Consider the following 16048-nt stretch of genomic DNA (forward strand, 5'->3'; position numbering starts at 1 on the left):
TATTGAGTGAATGTTTAAGGAGATTTTTAGGAAAACAAAAGGAAAACAAAAGGAAAAAAAAAGGAAAAAAAAGGAAAATAGATTAATTTTTTTTTCCTTTTTTAACTACACGTGACATTTTGTTAGTGACTTAGTGATAATTAGTAATTATTATGGGATGTATTTGACTAACAAAAATGATTATTATTAAATACTTATGGACGAAAAGAAAATTTTAAATACTTAAGGAAGTTCAAACCAAAAAAACCCAATAAACATTGGCGTCCTTTCTTTTTTATTATCTTCAAGATTTCTAAAGCGCAAGCGTTGTTGCAGGACAACTTAAACTTATTACTAATTGATATTAGTTTTTTTTTTTCTTTCTCAATAATACAAACTTCGTTAAACACTTAAACCTCGAGGCATTTTTATCATCTTCATTCCTACAAACGCTAGCGTTGTTGCAGGACAGCTATCAAACGAGCACGCCAAGATGTCTCTGTAGTCCCCTTGATATCTCGAACGAGTCGTGGACCATTCCGTCACTGCTTCTCATGTACTCAAACCGCAGGTAGGAGCCATTGAATGCCGTAAGTGAGACAAACCCGTGATCTCTATCACTGATCACACTCCAGTTCGGTTGGTCGGAAGAGAAATAAACTAGGTTGGCTCCTCCACAACGTGAATGGTCCCGTTTAATGGACCCGTGGACGTTTGTCTTCTCAGAACGCATGCATTTGCTCTACAAAAAAGGTAACAGAAAACTCAAAATTAATTTTCGGGCAAGAAAACATTATTTGATATGCCATATAGAGAAATTTTATTTTTTAACCTGGTGAACAGTGCATGTCCTCTCGTAGTGATGTGCGTGGCCATGGACAGCGATGTCGACCTTGTATTTTTGCCAGAGCTTCTGAAGGCTGTCTCTTCCCATTGGTTCCCCGAAAGTACGTACTTAACATAATAATAGGCTGAGGAATAACCGAGCACTCCAGTAAGGTTTCACGTCGGAGAAATCATTTAGATTGGCTCCTCCACCCCCAGCAACTCGTGAATTGTCCCGTTTAATGGACGCTTGTACTTTGTCTTCTCAAAACGCATGCATTTGTTCTACAAAAGGGTAACAGAAAACTCAAAACTTTCGGCCAAGGAAACATTACTTTGATATGCTCAATAGAGGAATTTTCTTTTGAATATTCTATTAATTTTTATTTTTAAAAAAGAAAATTAGTTTGTGATCATGGTGAAATTTAAATATAATAACATTGGATGATTTTTAAGGAAAATTTTACAAAAAACAAAAAGCAAAAAGAAATTGGATATTTTTCTTCTTTAATTAGCTACACGTGGAAATTTTGTTAACGACTTAGTGTAATTAGTAATTACTATGAGATTCATTTGACTAACAAAAAAATGATTACTAATAGATACATATGGAAGTTCGAACACACACAAAAACCCAATAAACATTGAGATAAAGATGAAGGAAAGCCGATACAAACTTACGAGAAACACTTAAACTGAAGGTTAGAGCGATCAAACGCGGTAGTGTGACCAAACTGTAATCTTCACGTAAGAGTCGATTGGCTCCTCCCCCTCCAGCAACAACATGAATCGTCCCATATAATGGACCATTATACTTTCTATTCTCATAACGCAGGCATTTGTTTATTTTAATAATATGGTTTTATTTCATTGTAATTAACAAGTATGCATCATATGCAATTTTACAAAACCTGAGTGTTCTTTTAAAATGCCAATTTGCAATACCCTTGCTTTGAACATTTCATGTTGCAATCATTATCTGTTTGGCATTGAACATTATTATAGTTCATCACTTTAACCATTTTACAAACGCAATTGCATTGGTTGCTGCATACACCTCCCTCTGGGCAATACTTATCACAGTCACTATCCTTCTTACAACAAGTAGGTGGTGGACCGGGATCACCACGACCACCACGAGCACCTTGGCAGCCGCTGCATGTTGATATACAAGAGTTTTTGTTAAGAGAACTTCCATTACTTTGAATGCTAACTCCATTTTCTGCACATATAAATAAAAGATAAGAAACAATAAAAATTACAATAATGTTATTTTTTTTTTTTTTTTTGGTCAAACATTTGCTTTCATTCCATTAAAAAAGATAACAAATACAGAATAAGGAGGATTCTGAGAATCCATTGTTTAAAACAAACTTGAAATGGGCATTCCCCAATGCCAAAATAACAAAGCAGCAAAAATAAACAAGGTAGATAAGGTTAATCGACAATTGATTCCTGAGAGCTTTGAGCCAAAAGCTATGAAGCATATTGGTACATGTGAGGTCAAGGATTGTCGATACTTCTTCCATGATGGATGAAGAGATTGCCACTGTCGTAATAACATGACGAAGTAGCGTTGAGTAAAGGGGCAGAGCTGTGATTCTCGCCGGCATGAGAAGAGCTACAGAGTGTAGAGCTTTGACAAGGGTTCGAGCAGGGATCGAGATGCTCTGATGCTTGAGGTGGTTCACTAGTTTCGCCGAGACATGAGACCTGGTCGACAAACCATAGCCATAGACAATGCTCGGACGAATTGGAATCGGGAACCAAATACCACACAAACTCAAACAATAAGGTTCATAAATCAAAGCCTTAAGGAATACTTCTACCAGGGTTTTCAGAAGATGGAAGTTCCGCCATAGTAACAACAGTGAATTACTTCTCCGATGGAATCCATAGGCATCGTAATCTTGATCACACCGTCGACTAGGTTTTAACTTCGACAATTTAGATATGAGGTCGTACCTGGGCTTTAACGGATTTGGAATTGAGGCACACTTATTGGGCTTAATTAGTTGGGGCCTTAATGGGCCAAAAACTGATTGAGGGTCCACTAAGGGAAGCCCTAATCGATCTTTGGCTATCAACAGAGAGAGACCAAGGCGGCTGGCCGGAGAGGGTTGAAAGTTTTGCCTTGAACACGGGCTCATCGGAAGTACACGATGCATCAATAGTTTGGTATGAGTTTGGTCCGATGTTACGGCGGGGAGGCAAGAAGACTTACTCGTTTCAGATTGTTTAGCAGTTGCCCCTAGAAGAAGATCGCCTTGCGCCGTCGACGTCTCCCCTGAGCATGGCGCATCTACTGGTCCAAGAGAGATGCCTCCTGCCAGTAACGAAGCCCAAGGTGAGGGTTCTTCAGGGGTGAAGTGAAGTACAGATCGAGAAAATTTCAGATCCGAAAGGAGATCCGATTTTTGTAACTCGCTGACTTGCAGATGCTTCTGTTCTTGTGGTGCGGATAAAAGTTGAGAGAGGGAGTTCACCGGAAACCACCTCTGTCCTTTGCTTGATAAACAGCCGTCGGGGTAAAAAGAGTTCAAAAGAGCTTGAAAAGCTTGGACAAAAGGGGAAAAAAATGGGGAAAACTTAAACAGAGAGAAAAAAGGAGCAGGATCTTGAAGCATAAGGACAAATCGGTTAAGTTTTCCCGACGCCGGTGAGCCGAAGCTCCACCAGCGCCGAGAGTGTTTAAGGCAATAGCTTCCTCGATAACGTCGCCTGACCGTACTTCAAAGTTATATCTAGTTACAATAATGTTAAATAGCAAGATTTTATTCTTAAAACACACCCGACAAAAAATAAACCTTTTTTTTTGCCTATAGGCACAATTCTTCAGTGAAATATATATTTTTACAGTATCAAAAAAAATATATATATATATATATATTTTTTTACGTACCGACAACAGCAACAAGTAGAGAAACCAATAACAAAAGCTTTAAGGAAACGGTCTTCATTCTTGTTTTCCCGTTCACCGATTAAATTTTTTTTTGGCTTCTTTGGTAAATACTTTTGATAGTAAAGTTGAAGCTAGTCTAGTTTATGTGATGGTTTGATAGTCTAGTTTTCCATCTAATGGTTTGTTGCTTTGACCAAGAGATCGAACTTTCTTAGAAAAACGTTGGTCTAAGAACTGATTTAAATCTACTTATAACAACTTTTGGAGTCTTTGTAAAAAAAAAATTAGAATATTTTTCCTTAATTTTTTTTAAAAAACATTAGTTACTAATTCAGATTCTGAAAGATTTGAGAGGATTTCTTTAGTTAAAAATACATAAATTCAAATCTTATGGTGGGATTTGAAAGAATTTTGAAACAAATCATATCAACTTCTCTAAAATCATCAAAATCATTTAGGGGAGTGTATTGAAACATGGATTTAAAAAGATTTTGGAGGTTTCTTAAAATCTCATGTTATTCAACTAGTGATTTGAAAATCACTAATCAAATCTAGTGTTATTGAATCTGAAATTTCTTTAAATGAATGATAGTCAAAGAAAAATGTTGACATTACAATGTTAGAATGATATTTCTCTTTGACATTACAATATTAGGATGATATTTCTCTTTGACTCTCATTCATTCAATCTTTCATTGTGTTTATAACGTCACTACAGAAAGCAAGAAACTATCATCACATTCACTATAGAATACATTATTTGCATAGGACTGTCTATGAAATTCTTGCAGAGAGAATTAAATGGGGATTATTGGTTTGAGATTTGAATAGAGTTCTAAAGATTTTAAATGTTATGTAGAATCTGTTGTTATTGGATCAAGAATCTAGGTCCGCCATAATAAGTCGTTAATTTTGTTCACAAATCCATTTTATTCCTAACCTTTTAAAATCGTCCAATATAATCCATTAAAATCCCACCAAACTATCCTAAAAACTCACTTCAATCTCTCAAAATCCAGAATTTCTTAAATTCTACAAAATCGTCCAAAATCATACTTTCAATACATCCTATTTAAAATCTCATGAAAACTCAAATCATTTAGAATATTATATTAAATATACTCCCTAAAACTCAAATTACTTTATATAAGACCAAAACCTATATGATTTAATTATTATACTTTTTCTTGATCACATCAAAGATTTGTATTACATATTATGTATTGAATTTGATTTTTTCTAATCCAATTCATAAAAAAACATTACTAATTTTTCGGAGATTCATTCGATGATGATCAACATGTTTGACTGGAAGATTTATGTTATGGGCCACTAAATATATATAATCGTGGCCCATCAAATTGTGGTTAAACATAAAACTGGCCCAAAATGTTGCATAATGTTTTTTTTTTTTCTATTTTATATTACCAAATATTATTCAAATTTTACAATATTACACATTTTAATCAAAATTATACAACCTGAACTTTAGTCACTACTGACTAATTTTAAAAAACCGATCTCTAACTGTTCAAATGATTTGTGATGTACCAAACAGTTTATAAAACATAAAAATGTTGCAAGTATTAAACACAAACTAAATAGTATAGATAGATTGATCATAGATACTCTCTAAATACTACACTAAACCACCACAATTTTGTTAGCACTATGTAAACTTTACACAGACACAATATATTAAACATAAATACAGTATATATATATATATTATAATGTTATTATAATGATTTACAGTATATATATATATATATTATAATGTTATTAAACTTTTTGAACTATTTCTTAAAAATAGTTTGTGATTTGGTGAAATTTAAATTTAAGTGTTTTTTAAGGAAATTTTTAGCAAATAAAAAGCAAAAAACAAGCAAACCAAATTTGAATTTTTTTTCTTCTTTACCTACACGTGGAAATTTTGTTAGTGAATTAGTGTAATTATTAATTACTATGGGATTCATTTGACTAATAAATACTTATGGAAGTTCGAACCTCAAAAAAAACCCACTAAACATTGGAAATAAAGAAGAAGGAAAGCCGATAAAAGGTAATTAATTAGTAACCCAGTCACTATGGTTACCCTGAAAATAAGCACTGAAGTTAGATCAACGGTGGTGATTAAGAGTTTGCATATGTTTCTGATATCAAAAGAAAAAAAGGGAAAGCTTTACATCAGTTCCAAGAACTGTTGGAGAGGCTTTGATATAAGATTCTTCATTCAGATCAAATGATGTCCTATGGATAGCAATTGCTGACAAAGGTTGGTCTCCATGAGACTTTCCCTCTTGAATTGCTCCAAGAAGTAACAAAATAGTCATCAAGACTGTAACAAGCTTTCCCATGTCTCACAAGAAGAGCCTGAAACAAAAAGAACCACCATAAGTACCAGAAGATAAAAAATGAAAAGATGAGTGAGGAAATGAGAAACTAAAAGTGTGTCTATTTTATAGTTCGAAATGGGTTTTAAGGTTCAGACGTAGTCCTAAAGCATATAAAGACATGGTCAACACTCATTAGCATTAACATTTCTTTTGGTGCCTAGAACCCCAATTTCAAAACATTCATGGTAGACTAGGATGTCCACAATCATCAGCGAGTCTGAGTTGTTGTCAATTAATTCACAATTTGGGTCTCAGTGGCTTATTCAATTGCAATTGAAACCCAATCCAAAGTCCAAAAAAACACATAAAAAGTCTTAAACTTTTAAAACATTTGAATTAAGTGAAAAAGTCAAACTTTTGTTCTCTTTCTCACAACGTAAGAAGAACAAAAAAAAAAAGAAGCCAAGATTTCGCCATGAGAGAAGAAGAAGTCTCTGATTGCGCATCAATGACACTTGAAGAATGGAATGGTTCGTCTTCTACTAAGCTATTCAGAACTGCAACCATCACTGCCTCCACTGCTCTCTCCATCCAAAGGTTCCATCTTTTGTTCCTCTTTCTATTGCAACCAAATCTTATAGTTTCAGTGAGAATTCACAACTAAATTGAGAAACTTTCTCATGCTGGTGATTGATCATAGGTCTCCTAATCGCTTCAATCATGTATGGAGACGAATTCTTCAAGCATTTGTACCGGAGGTAAGTTTTTTTCTTTCTTTCTTTCATTTTCCCTTTTAAAATCTGGTCTTCGGATTAGGGTTCGTCTGAATTGTACTTTGTATGATGATGCAGGGCTTTCCTGGTAGTGTAACTCCGGATTATGTAGGGTTTCAGTTATGGGACACGTTACAGGTAATGTGAGAGAGTATGCTTTGTGTGCCTTAATCGCTACTGTAAAATTTGATCTGTGATTTGTGACTCGCCTATGTTGTATTTTGTTTGCAGGGGCTCTCAACTTATATAAAGATGATGCTTTCCACTCAGGTGAGATCAAGTTTTGAGCTTTTGAGTTCTTTAATTTTGTCTGCTGCAGCATCATTTCTGATTTGGATTAGTTTCATTTCAGGCTCTTTTGAGTGCTATTGGCGTTGGTGAGAAATCCGCAACAGTTATAGGTGCTACATTTCAAGTGAGTTTCTTCTATTGCTGATATATATAACATGTCTCCTACTTTAGAATTCACTGGCACTATAAGTTGCAAGGGATTGTGGTTGTTATATCTTGTTTGTAATATGCAGTGGTTTCTGAGGGATTTTACTGGGATGCTTGGTGGCATATTGTTCACATTTTATCAGGTGTCTATATAGTAGATTCTGCTCTATCATTTACATATCGATTCTCTTCCCTTTGTTTTATGAGAGAGAACTTTGATGTTTTGTTATCAGCAATTGATTCTCTTTGTTTGCTGAGTATCAATATCAGCCTCTAGTACTAGTAAAATGTGGGAATTGTCTGATTTTCTGTTCTTCAGGGGTCCAACCTGGATAGTAATGCAAAAATGTGGCGTCTTGTTGCTGACCTTATGAACGATATTGGTATGTTCTATTGTTTTCTTTCATCACACCAGTCATAGTTACTTGCCACATTTACACTTGACAATCATTGCCCTCATTTGGTTCTCAGTGACTTTGAATGACTACAAGCTTTGTTGCTTTTATGGCAGGAATGCTAATGGACCTTCTTTCTCCTTTGTTTCCATCTGCCTTCATCATTGTGGTTTGCTTAGGGAGCCTGTCAAGATCATTTAGTGAGTTTCATTACTTGCATCAAACACTGAACTTGAGATTTCCTCTGTGATTGATACATCGGTTTTTAACGTTTTTTGGATCTCCATTACTTGAATTAGCTGGCGTTGCAAGTGGAGCAACCAGAGCAGCTCTAACTCAGCACTTTGCTCTCCAAGAAAATGCAGCGGATATATCTGCAAAGGTATTTGAACTTTTTTTCACTGTGAATGATTTTAGAAACTATAATGTGAACTTTTTTAGTACTTTTTTGTTTATGTTATCTATTGAAAGGAAGGAAGCCAAGAGACTATGGCAACTATGATGGGGATGTCATTGGGAATGCTGCTAGCTCGGTTTACCTCTGGAAACCCTTTGGCTATTTGGTTTTCGTTTCTCTCTCTCACAGTGTTTCATATGTATGGTAAGTTAGAAATGGAGGTTGAAGCCTGGATCATATCAGAATATCTCTAATTTTGTGGTATTTACGGTTTTCCTTTCTTATATATTCAGCAAACTATAGAGCTGTCCGGTGTCTTGTATTGAATTCACTAAACTTCGAGAGGAGTTCGATTCTTCTAACACATTTCATGCAAACTGGCCAAGGTAGTCTAAGTGTTATTGATTTTTAGAACGTTTCAGACAGTGACTTCCCTTTGTTTTTAACTGGATCCTCTTTATCATTGCATCATATATCAGTAACTTTCTTTAACTAAACATGTCACCAGTTCTCTCTCCCGAACAGGTTTCTTCAATGGAGGGTGTTATGCCTGTGTGGGCCGCTTCACTGAGATCAACTGATTTAAAAATATTGCATACGAGAGTGCACTTAGGAGTCAGAGTTTCTTCTCTCCCTCGTCTAGAGATGTAAGTTCAATACTTCAATTACCACAGATGATGGTTTAAAAAGAGAATAGATTGTCGCTGGTTTAGAGAAAGAATCGGTTTGAGGTTGACAATATTATGTGCAGGATGCAGCTGTTAAACGGTGTTGGAGCTTCTTCATACAAAAATGGTTAGATTGATTTCTTTTTCCATAATCTTTCAGGGACATTAGTTTCTCTGTCTATATTTGACTTAAACTCGGTTCTTGTCTGTTGGCTGTTGCACACTCCTGCAGCTAAGTACTTATTGGCTCACAGAAAGGGAAATGTTAGTGTGATCTTGCACAAAGATTCAGCGGCCGCAGATGTGTTGAAATCGTATATACACGCGATGGTTTTAGCAAACCTTATGAGGAAAAGCACATCTTTTTATTCGGAAGGAGAAGCTTGGATGGATAAACACTATGACGAATTCCTCCACAAGGTAATTTAGATCAGTATGATGATGAAGCTTGGTGTTTTCATGACATCAAAGTGATTGTTCTAAGTTTTGATTTTTCATTTCTTTTTCTTCCCCTATGTAGCTAAGATCAGGAGGTTGGAAAACAGAGCGTCTTCTTTCACCTTCCATTACTTGGAGAGCAAATTGGATATCTCACACTTCTGGTGCTAAGATCGAGTGAAGTTTTATCGCCTTTTTAAGATCAAAATTGTTTGGCAAAATACTAGAAACTGATATGTTGGTTCTCGTTGTATCATATGCTTTTAAAGTTTTGTTACATATTTCTCCAAACTACTTTATATGTATCTCAGTCAATTTTAGATAGATCAAGAAACTAACAGATCCAAAATATGCTACTCAAAATCAATCAAGATCTGTAGGTCAGTAAATGTGGGACTTAGAAAAACTAAAATAATTAAATAATAGTCTATACTTAAGAACACACATTCAACAGTTCTTGTATAAGAACAATTTTCAATTATTAAGAACAGTTATACCCACTATTCAACATTTTTATTATTTTAAAATCCTTAAGAATACAATATGTGTTGTAGCAATAAAGATGGACTTAGTGTTTCAAATGCTTAATCGAACCAAAAATGTTAAAACGGTCCGTACGAGTGGGTCAATGGGAAAAAAAGTAAATTTTGTTATCAATCAAAGAAATAATAAAAGAAATAATAATGGCAACTGTTTATTTCTTAAACGCATAAATACAAGCTTGATCAAAGTTGACGGAATCAGAACATGGCTCAGCTTTAGCTTTTTCTCTCTATATTGTATACAGTAAAACACTAAAGTCTACAACCAATCTAGTTCTGTCATAGTGGATTGAACAAAAAAAACACATATTACCAGTCATGCTTAGGTTAAAATGACATTTGTTATTAAAAAGGTTAAAAATACTGGGAACATGATAAAATCACATATATATAAATTATTTGATTGTTTGATATATTGAGTATAGTTTAAATTAAATTCTATATAAATACAAATTATAGTTGTGATTGTTTATATATGACAGCAAATTAGTCATTTTTTTGGTTCTTTGAAATGTTAAATAGATAATAACAAAAAATAAGCAAAACATATGTAAAATATTTTTAAGTATGTGTTTTTATAATACATAAAATAGTCTCTCAGATATCATATGATTTATTTTTTATTGTCACATTAACATTTTGTTCGTTCATTAAAAATATTCTTTCAATATTTTCTATAAAATTTTAATACAAGTTCTTAATTTTCATGTGGTTTTTCATTTTACTTTTAAACATCTAATTAATACAAATAAAAGATTAAGAAATATGAAATAAGAAGAATTAATAACAAATAATATAATACATTTTCAAACTAAATACATAACCTAACTAACATAGCCTTACAATTATTTTTTACTATTTTGTAGTTTTCATATTCTATAGTAGGTTGGATCATATGCTTTAAATTTTTTGTTATATATTTCTCCAAACTACTTTACATGGATCTCAGTCAATTTTACGTAGATCAAGAAACTAAGATTGTTTGAGTGTTTGAGGCCTGGGATAAAATTGAACCGAATAAACCGAACCGAACCGAGATTTTTGGTATTCGGTTCGACTTCGGTTATAAGAGATGAACCGATCGGCGGTAATAATAAAGCCAACCGTTTTTTGTTTTCCTAAACGCAAAAACTGGCATTGGAATCGGAATTTATTGCTGGAATGCCACTTACAGGAAAATTTTGATCTTGCATACCACTTGAGAGTCTGCATACCACCCAAAATGTGATATCCCCATTTTATCCTTAATGAAGTTGATTTACTTAATTATTTTTATTTTATTTTTTATACTAAAATCGATTTATTTTTATGTTTTCCCTAATCGGTTTTGCCGGTTCACCGTCCAGCCATCTCATCGGTTCACTCCTCATCATCTCGCCGGTTCACCGACAATATCGCTGGTCGATGTTTCGTCATATTTCAGCGTACAAATAGTACAAATGGAACAACTCACATGTCAAAATAGTACAAATGGTACAACTGACAGATAATTAAGTATATAGTTGTACGTTCATTTTCATAGTTATACTTTTATGATTTTTGTATATTTGTAGTTGACACTGATATAAATTATTATTCATACAACTAAATTCAACTAGGTACACCTAGGAACATAAATGTATTTGTATTTGTATTCAACAAATATGAAAACGATAAATTAAGATTTCTGAGGATCCTAAAAATATCTTGAAGTATAAAAGAAACAATTATAAATAAATAAAACTCAAATTTATCATTTTCCTAATAAATACCATTAGTTCAACTAGCTCAACTAGGCATTACTAAATTGTATTTTTAGTAAATTCTAATAATTAGTTATAAATTAAGATTTATATAAAAAAAATTTGAAAAACATTTTCAAACATAAATAAACTGTTTTAAATCAATATAACCATAATTTATTGATTTTATCAATTTTGTAACGATCTTTTTTTGTTTTCACACAAAACACTCCTTCTAGTATAAGAAAGACTTAGTAAGTAATCACCTCAAAGCAAAAGAGGTGAAAATCAGGTTTTTATGGAAAATTGTATTATAACAACCTGGTATATGCTAATTAATAGTAATAAATCTTGTGGCCAACTTCTAATTAATAATTTAAATTATAGTTCAACTGAAAATTCATAAAAATCGCAAGAGTTCAACTATAAATATGATAGTACAACTGGAAAACTAGATCAACTATGTTTATAACAAATAGTTTTTTTATTAATATTTTGCTGTCTTTGCCCACTTTACCACACGTGAGATTATTTTAAATGAATATCTCGCCGCCAAAGGTCAATTTATATTCATTTTTACATGATTCAGGTTTATATTCAATTTAATATAAATTTTAATTAATTTGTTATTTTCTTAAATGACAATAAGCATTGCTCCATGTAATACAGTTGCACCAAGTAGTTCAAGTTATACCGAAATTGTGTAAGTTGTACCTATATAATCTAGTTGTACATAAAAATTCACCTTCACCATATAATTCTATAATCTACAACTAAACAAAACTCAGTCTCTTAGTCTCTGCTGCAAGTCTTTAATCTTCGGTGAAAGCTCCATATTATGCTCCTTTTTGCTTCTAAGTAGATATTCTTTCCCATCTCTTACTTCTTTAAGCTCACCCACTTCTTTTCTCAACATCTATATTCTTTCTCTATCATTTGATTCCTTCTAAACTTCTGAATCCACAACACAACAAAATACAGAATTGAAATACAAAACATGTCAAGTGTTGCCATGGACATTAGTTACTAACATAATCATATCAATTATCATTATTGTTATGAGCTCGTAGATGAGTCGGAATAGTGAATGAGTCACTACCGTGATAGGAGTTGTGGAGGGCCTGATCCGTTGGTGAGTGATCAATACCAAATCCCCTTAGAACTATATGTTGAGAAGCTTGCATTACCATCAAAAGATACAATCTGGTTGGTGGTACTTGGAGAACCATCAGAAGCTGAAAGATGCGATATGGTTAGTTGCAAAGAATGGAAATCGACAAAGGATATTTGTTGTCACCGGGGAAGAGAGAAGAAGAATCGAAGTTGACGGTTGAGTTGATGCGTCCACTCACCGTTGTTGGAGAAAACCGGAGAAGAGTTGTCGTCCCAGGGAAGAGCAGAGAAGAATCGAAGTCGACGAATGAGAGTTGCCGTCACCGAGGAAGAGAGAAGAAGAATCGAAGTCAACGGAGGAGTCAAGGGAGTTGGAGAGTCCACTCGCCTTTGTCTGAGAAAACCGGAGAAGCGTTGCCGCCGCCGAGGAAGAGCGGAGAAGAATCCAATTCGACGAAGGAGACCTGCCGTCGCCGGGGAAGAAAGAAGAAGAATGAGATTTTCCGTCGCCGGGGAAGAGAGGAGAAGAATCAAAGTCAATGGAGAAGTTGAAGAGTCCACTCGCCGTTGTCGGAGAAAACCCTAAGATGAGTTGCCGTCGTTGTCAGGGAAGAGTGGAGAAGAATTGAAGTTAATCAAGGAGACTTGCCGTTGCCGGGGAAGAGAAGAGAAGAATCAAAGTCGATAGAGGAGTTGCAGAGTCCACTCGCCATTGTCGGAGAAAATCAGAGAAGAATGAAGGTCGAAGATTTTTTTTTCTAATTTTTTACCTTTGTAATTCTTACAAATATTTTAAAGTGGATCATTGGATCGGGTGATCCATTTTATTGGACTTGGGTCGAATAGTTTGGTTGGATCAGTAATATCAGAATTTTAACAAGGTTTTTTAGACATTTTCATGCGTTTTGATTTAAAAGAAAATGTTTAATTTTATTACAAACAAGAGGGTGGCATTCACGATCAAATTTTTTCCGGAAGTGGCATTCCAGCAGTGCGCTCTTGGAATCGCTTCGAACGTAAATAAATTACCAGTTTCCGAATCCTCCTCAGTTCTCACATTATCCAGTTCATCGCTAAACCCACAACAACTCCGGTTAACAATCCCCGCCGACGAATCGAATCCACGGTGAGTCTTTTCGTTTTGTTATTTTATTTTATACCAAATCGACTTTTGTGTACCCTAGATTTTGGATTAATTTTTTATTTGTTCATGCTCTTAGCTCTTAGGGTGAATGATGATGCCTCGTCACGATAGAATTAGCGAACTACCGGAATCTTTGATTACTCAAATACTCCTACACCTTCCGACGAAAGATTCGGTGAAGACGAGCGTGTTATCGACTAGGTGGAAGAATCTATGGCTACATGTCCCTGGGCTTGACTTAAACTGCCGTGATTTCTCTTTCAAAAACCAGAACGAGCTTGAGATGGTTCGTTTCATCGACAGGTTTCTCCAGTTCAACCCTGAGTCACGCCTTCTTAAATTCAAAGTTGATTACAGTAGAGATCAGATCCCCCAGTTCGAGGATCGGATCGGTGATGCGGTTAGCCGCGGGGTTCAGGTTCTAGATGTGAAGAGCAATACATTGTATCAAGATGCTGATGATGGTCTTGTTTATCCTTGTATCGAGTTTATGCCTTTGAATCTCTATACCAGCAAGACTTTGCTTTCTTTAAAGCTCTTGTGTTCTGGTCTTTGGGAGCCTGAGGGTTTAGTTTACATGCCTTGTCTTAGATTCATGCATCTTCAAGGACTTAGATGGCGTAGTAGTAGTGGTAGTGGTGGTAGTACTATGAATCTGGAGAAGCTCGTCTCAGGTTGTCCTGTTCTTGAAGAACTCACCTATGTAAAGGATATTAATGATGATGAATCGGTGGTTACGCGTGTGAGATCTAGGAGCCTGAAGAGGTTTACTGCTCCGGTTGAGTATGGGTGTTATGGTAATCTGGGAGTGGCTCAGACGTTTGAGATTGATGCTCCAGGTTTAGAGTATATGAGTCTCAAAGAAGACCATTTTGATAGAATCGTTGTCAAGAACCTGACTTCTTTGTTCATGGTTGACCTTGATATCAAATTCATTGTCGAGTCTGGCCGGATGTTTGATTCGGAGGACTTATCAAAGAGAAATGAAATCTGTGATTTTCTCACTGGGATATCTAGTGTTAGACATATGACCATCTCTCATCAAACAGTGAAGGTAATATATAACAATTCTTAGTCTTTTGTCTGGTTGGAAAAACTCTCACTCGCTAGTATCCTTTCTCCTTTGGTTGTTGTTGCAGGTCCTTGGTCTTTACTCAAAAGTAGGAGTGATTCCCAAATTCAACAACTTGTCCCGTTTACATGCTGTGTTCCCGAGCTCTTTCATACAGTTTTTGCCAGTCTTTCTTGAGAGTCTCCCGAACCTGAAACACTTGATCTTGGTAAAAACTGTTTATGGCTTTTGGATTAACAACATTGTGGTTTTAGTGGATGGTCTGTCTATAAATTGAGTACCCTGGTGTTTGCAGGAGATTCCTTATGTGGAGGAGAGGACGGAGGAATTCAAAGTCATAAATGTGCCTCAGTGTTTGGTTTCGGCTCTCGAGTTTCTTGAGGTGAAACGATTGTTTGACTGGGGGAAAGAGGAGTTGAAAACAGCGAGCTACTTTCTTGAAAACTCAGCAGTCCTCAAGAAACTGACTCTGAGGTTCATGGGTTGTCCTCAATACTATTCGGATACAGATATCTATGAGGAGCTTAATAATCTCACAAAAAGATCTCCAACATGTCAAATTATCATTGCCTGATTTCTCAGTTCCAATCTTTGTTTCAGATATATTATAAGATGTTCAGTTTTCTTCTACTTTTTAATCATAATTTCCAATAATTTTCTGTTTTATTTCTTCCCTTTAATATAAATAATTCACATAATATGATTATTAATTTATTTTGTAATTTCATTCTAATTATAATAAACTAAAGTATATTTTAATATAGAGTTTATTCTAAAAATTTCTTCTAGAAACTTGACACCTATCACCTAAAGAGTTAACATATGTAAAAAAAACAACTTGAATCAAAGTAATATTATAAGATGTTCAATTTTTCTTCTACTTTTTAACCAAAATTTCCAATAATAATTTTCTGTTTTATTTTTCACTTTAATAGAAATAATTCACATAATATGATTATTAATGTGTTTTGTAATTTCACTCTAATTATAATAAACTAAAATATATTTTAATATATAAAATTTATAAATATTTATAGAGAAATAATTGAATACATATTTCCTTTTAATAGAGAACAAAAAGTATATTTAAATTTACAATTTGATTAGCTTGAAATTGTTTGAACATAAAAAAATTGAATATAAAAATTTATTGTGTATAAAGCTAATATACAAATTGTTTTTCTATTCACAATAAATTTATGATTTTTTCACATATTTTATTAACTTACATATTCTATCAAATATTTTGTAATCATATCCATATTTTAAGGCACTAAATTTTAATTAAGTGCAACTATTTATTTG

The 16048-nt window shown here is 34.2% G+C and overlaps 4 protein-coding genes and 1 long non-coding RNA gene across 7 annotated transcripts; 2 read left to right on the plus strand and 3 right to left on the minus strand.

Moving 5' to 3' along the window:
* Positions 1–1642: 1642 nt before the first annotated feature.
* LOC104759209 (defensin-like protein 260) lies at positions 1643–3898 on the minus strand. The gene is made up of 2 exons (XM_010482163.2): positions 3707–3898; positions 1643–2026 (listed from the first exon to the last, which is right to left on the minus strand). The coding sequence occupies exons 1-2, from the start codon at positions 3762–3764 to the stop codon at positions 1728–1730; spliced, it is 357 nt and encodes a 118-aa protein (XP_010480465.1). The 5' UTR covers positions 3765–3898; the 3' UTR covers positions 1643–1727.
* LOC109129831 (uncharacterized) lies at positions 2023–3595 on the minus strand. Its single transcript, XM_019238676.2, has 2 exons — positions 2634–3595; positions 2023–2517 (listed from the first exon to the last, which is right to left on the minus strand). Exons 1-2 carry the CDS (start codon positions 3429–3431, stop codon positions 2308–2310), a joined length of 1008 nt encoding a protein of 335 aa, XP_019094221.2. The 5' UTR covers positions 3432–3595; the 3' UTR covers positions 2023–2307.
* A 2382-nt stretch (positions 3899–6280) lies between the features above and the next one.
* Positions 6281–9475, plus strand: LOC104755670 (protein root UVB sensitive 3). 3 transcript variants are annotated; one of them, XR_002036295.2, is made up of 15 exons: positions 6281–6639; positions 6743–6800; positions 6894–6953; positions 7047–7085; positions 7168–7230; positions 7340–7396; positions 7573–7636; positions 7765–7848; positions 7948–8030; positions 8120–8249; positions 8339–8431; positions 8571–8692; positions 8797–8840; positions 8946–9133; positions 9234–9475. XR_002036295.2 is itself a non-coding variant. In XM_010478103.2 (15 exons), the coding sequence occupies exons 1-15, from the start codon at positions 6518–6520 to the stop codon at positions 9330–9332; spliced, it is 1323 nt and encodes a 440-aa protein (XP_010476405.1). In that variant the 5' UTR covers positions 6281–6517; the 3' UTR covers positions 9333–9475. The 3 variants fall into 3 exon arrangements, 2 of the variants coding, with proteins under 2 accessions (XP_010476405.1, XP_087353412.1); XM_010478103.2 differs by having other exon boundaries at positions 8554–8692; XM_087497286.1 differs by lacking the exons at positions 7340–7396; positions 7573–7636; positions 7765–7848; positions 7948–8030 and having other exon boundaries at positions 6441–6639; positions 8554–8692.
* Positions 9476–12036: 2561 nt separating this feature from the next.
* LOC104755671 (uncharacterized) lies at positions 12037–13271 on the minus strand. Its single transcript, XR_762246.3, has 3 exons — positions 12767–13271; positions 12514–12649; positions 12037–12368 (listed from the first exon to the last, which is right to left on the minus strand). It is a non-coding gene; the product is annotated as an uncharacterized LOC104755671 (long non-coding RNA).
* Positions 13272–13288: 17 nt separating this feature from the next.
* Positions 13289–15409, plus strand: LOC104755672 (F-box/FBD/LRR-repeat protein At1g13780-like). The gene is made up of 4 exons (XM_010478104.2): positions 13289–13653; positions 13748–14725; positions 14811–14951; positions 15039–15409. The coding sequence occupies exons 2-4, from the start codon at positions 13760–13762 to the stop codon at positions 15315–15317; spliced, it is 1386 nt and encodes a 461-aa protein (XP_010476406.2). The 5' UTR covers positions 13289–13653; positions 13748–13759; the 3' UTR covers positions 15318–15409.
* Positions 15410–16048: the final 639 nt, after the last annotated feature.

The sequence above is a fragment of the Camelina sativa genome, chromosome 17, assembly GCF_030686135.1.
Source record: "Camelina sativa cultivar CO46 ecotype springtype chromosome 17, ASM3068613v1".
Classification (NCBI taxonomy): Eukaryota; Viridiplantae; Streptophyta; class Magnoliopsida; order Brassicales; family Brassicaceae; genus Camelina; species Camelina sativa.

Bases quoted from the DNA above. Each gene is read 5' to 3' on its own strand.
- LOC109129831 (XM_019238676.2), bottom strand. From the start codon at position 3,431: ATGCTTCAAGATCCTGCTCCTTTTTTCTCTCTGTTTAAGTTTTCCCCA. The intron at 2,518-2,633 runs GTAGAAGTATTC...TTTGTCGACCAG, and splicing joins TCCATCTTCTGAAAACCCTG to GTCTCATGTCTCGGCGAAAC.
- LOC104759209 (XM_010482163.2), bottom strand. From the start codon at position 3,764: ATGAAGACCGTTTCCTTAAAGCTTTTGTTATTGGTTTCTCTACTTGTT. The intron at 2,027-3,706 runs GTACGTAAAAAA...TTATATGTGCAG, and splicing joins TCTACTTGTTGCTGTTGTCG to AAAATGGAGTTAGCATTCAA.
- LOC104755670 (XM_010478103.2), top strand. From the start codon at position 6,518: ATGAGAGAAGAAGAAGTCTCTGATTGCGCATCAATGACACTTGAAGAA. The intron at 6,640-6,742 runs GTTCCATCTTTT...GATTGATCATAG, and splicing joins ACTGCTCTCTCCATCCAAAG to GTCTCCTAATCGCTTCAATC. The intron at 8,432-8,553 runs GTAGTCTAAGTG...ACATGTCACCAG, and splicing joins TTTCATGCAAACTGGCCAAG to TTCTCTCTCCCGAACAGGTT.
- LOC104755672 (XM_010478104.2), top strand. From the start codon at position 13,760: ATGATGATGCCTCGTCACGATAGAATTAGCGAACTACCGGAATCTTTG. The intron at 14,726-14,810 runs GTAATATATAAC...TTGTTGTTGCAG, and splicing joins TCTCTCATCAAACAGTGAAG to GTCCTTGGTCTTTACTCAAA. The intron at 14,952-15,038 runs GTAAAAACTGTT...TGGTGTTTGCAG, and splicing joins ACCTGAAACACTTGATCTTG to GAGATTCCTTATGTGGAGGA.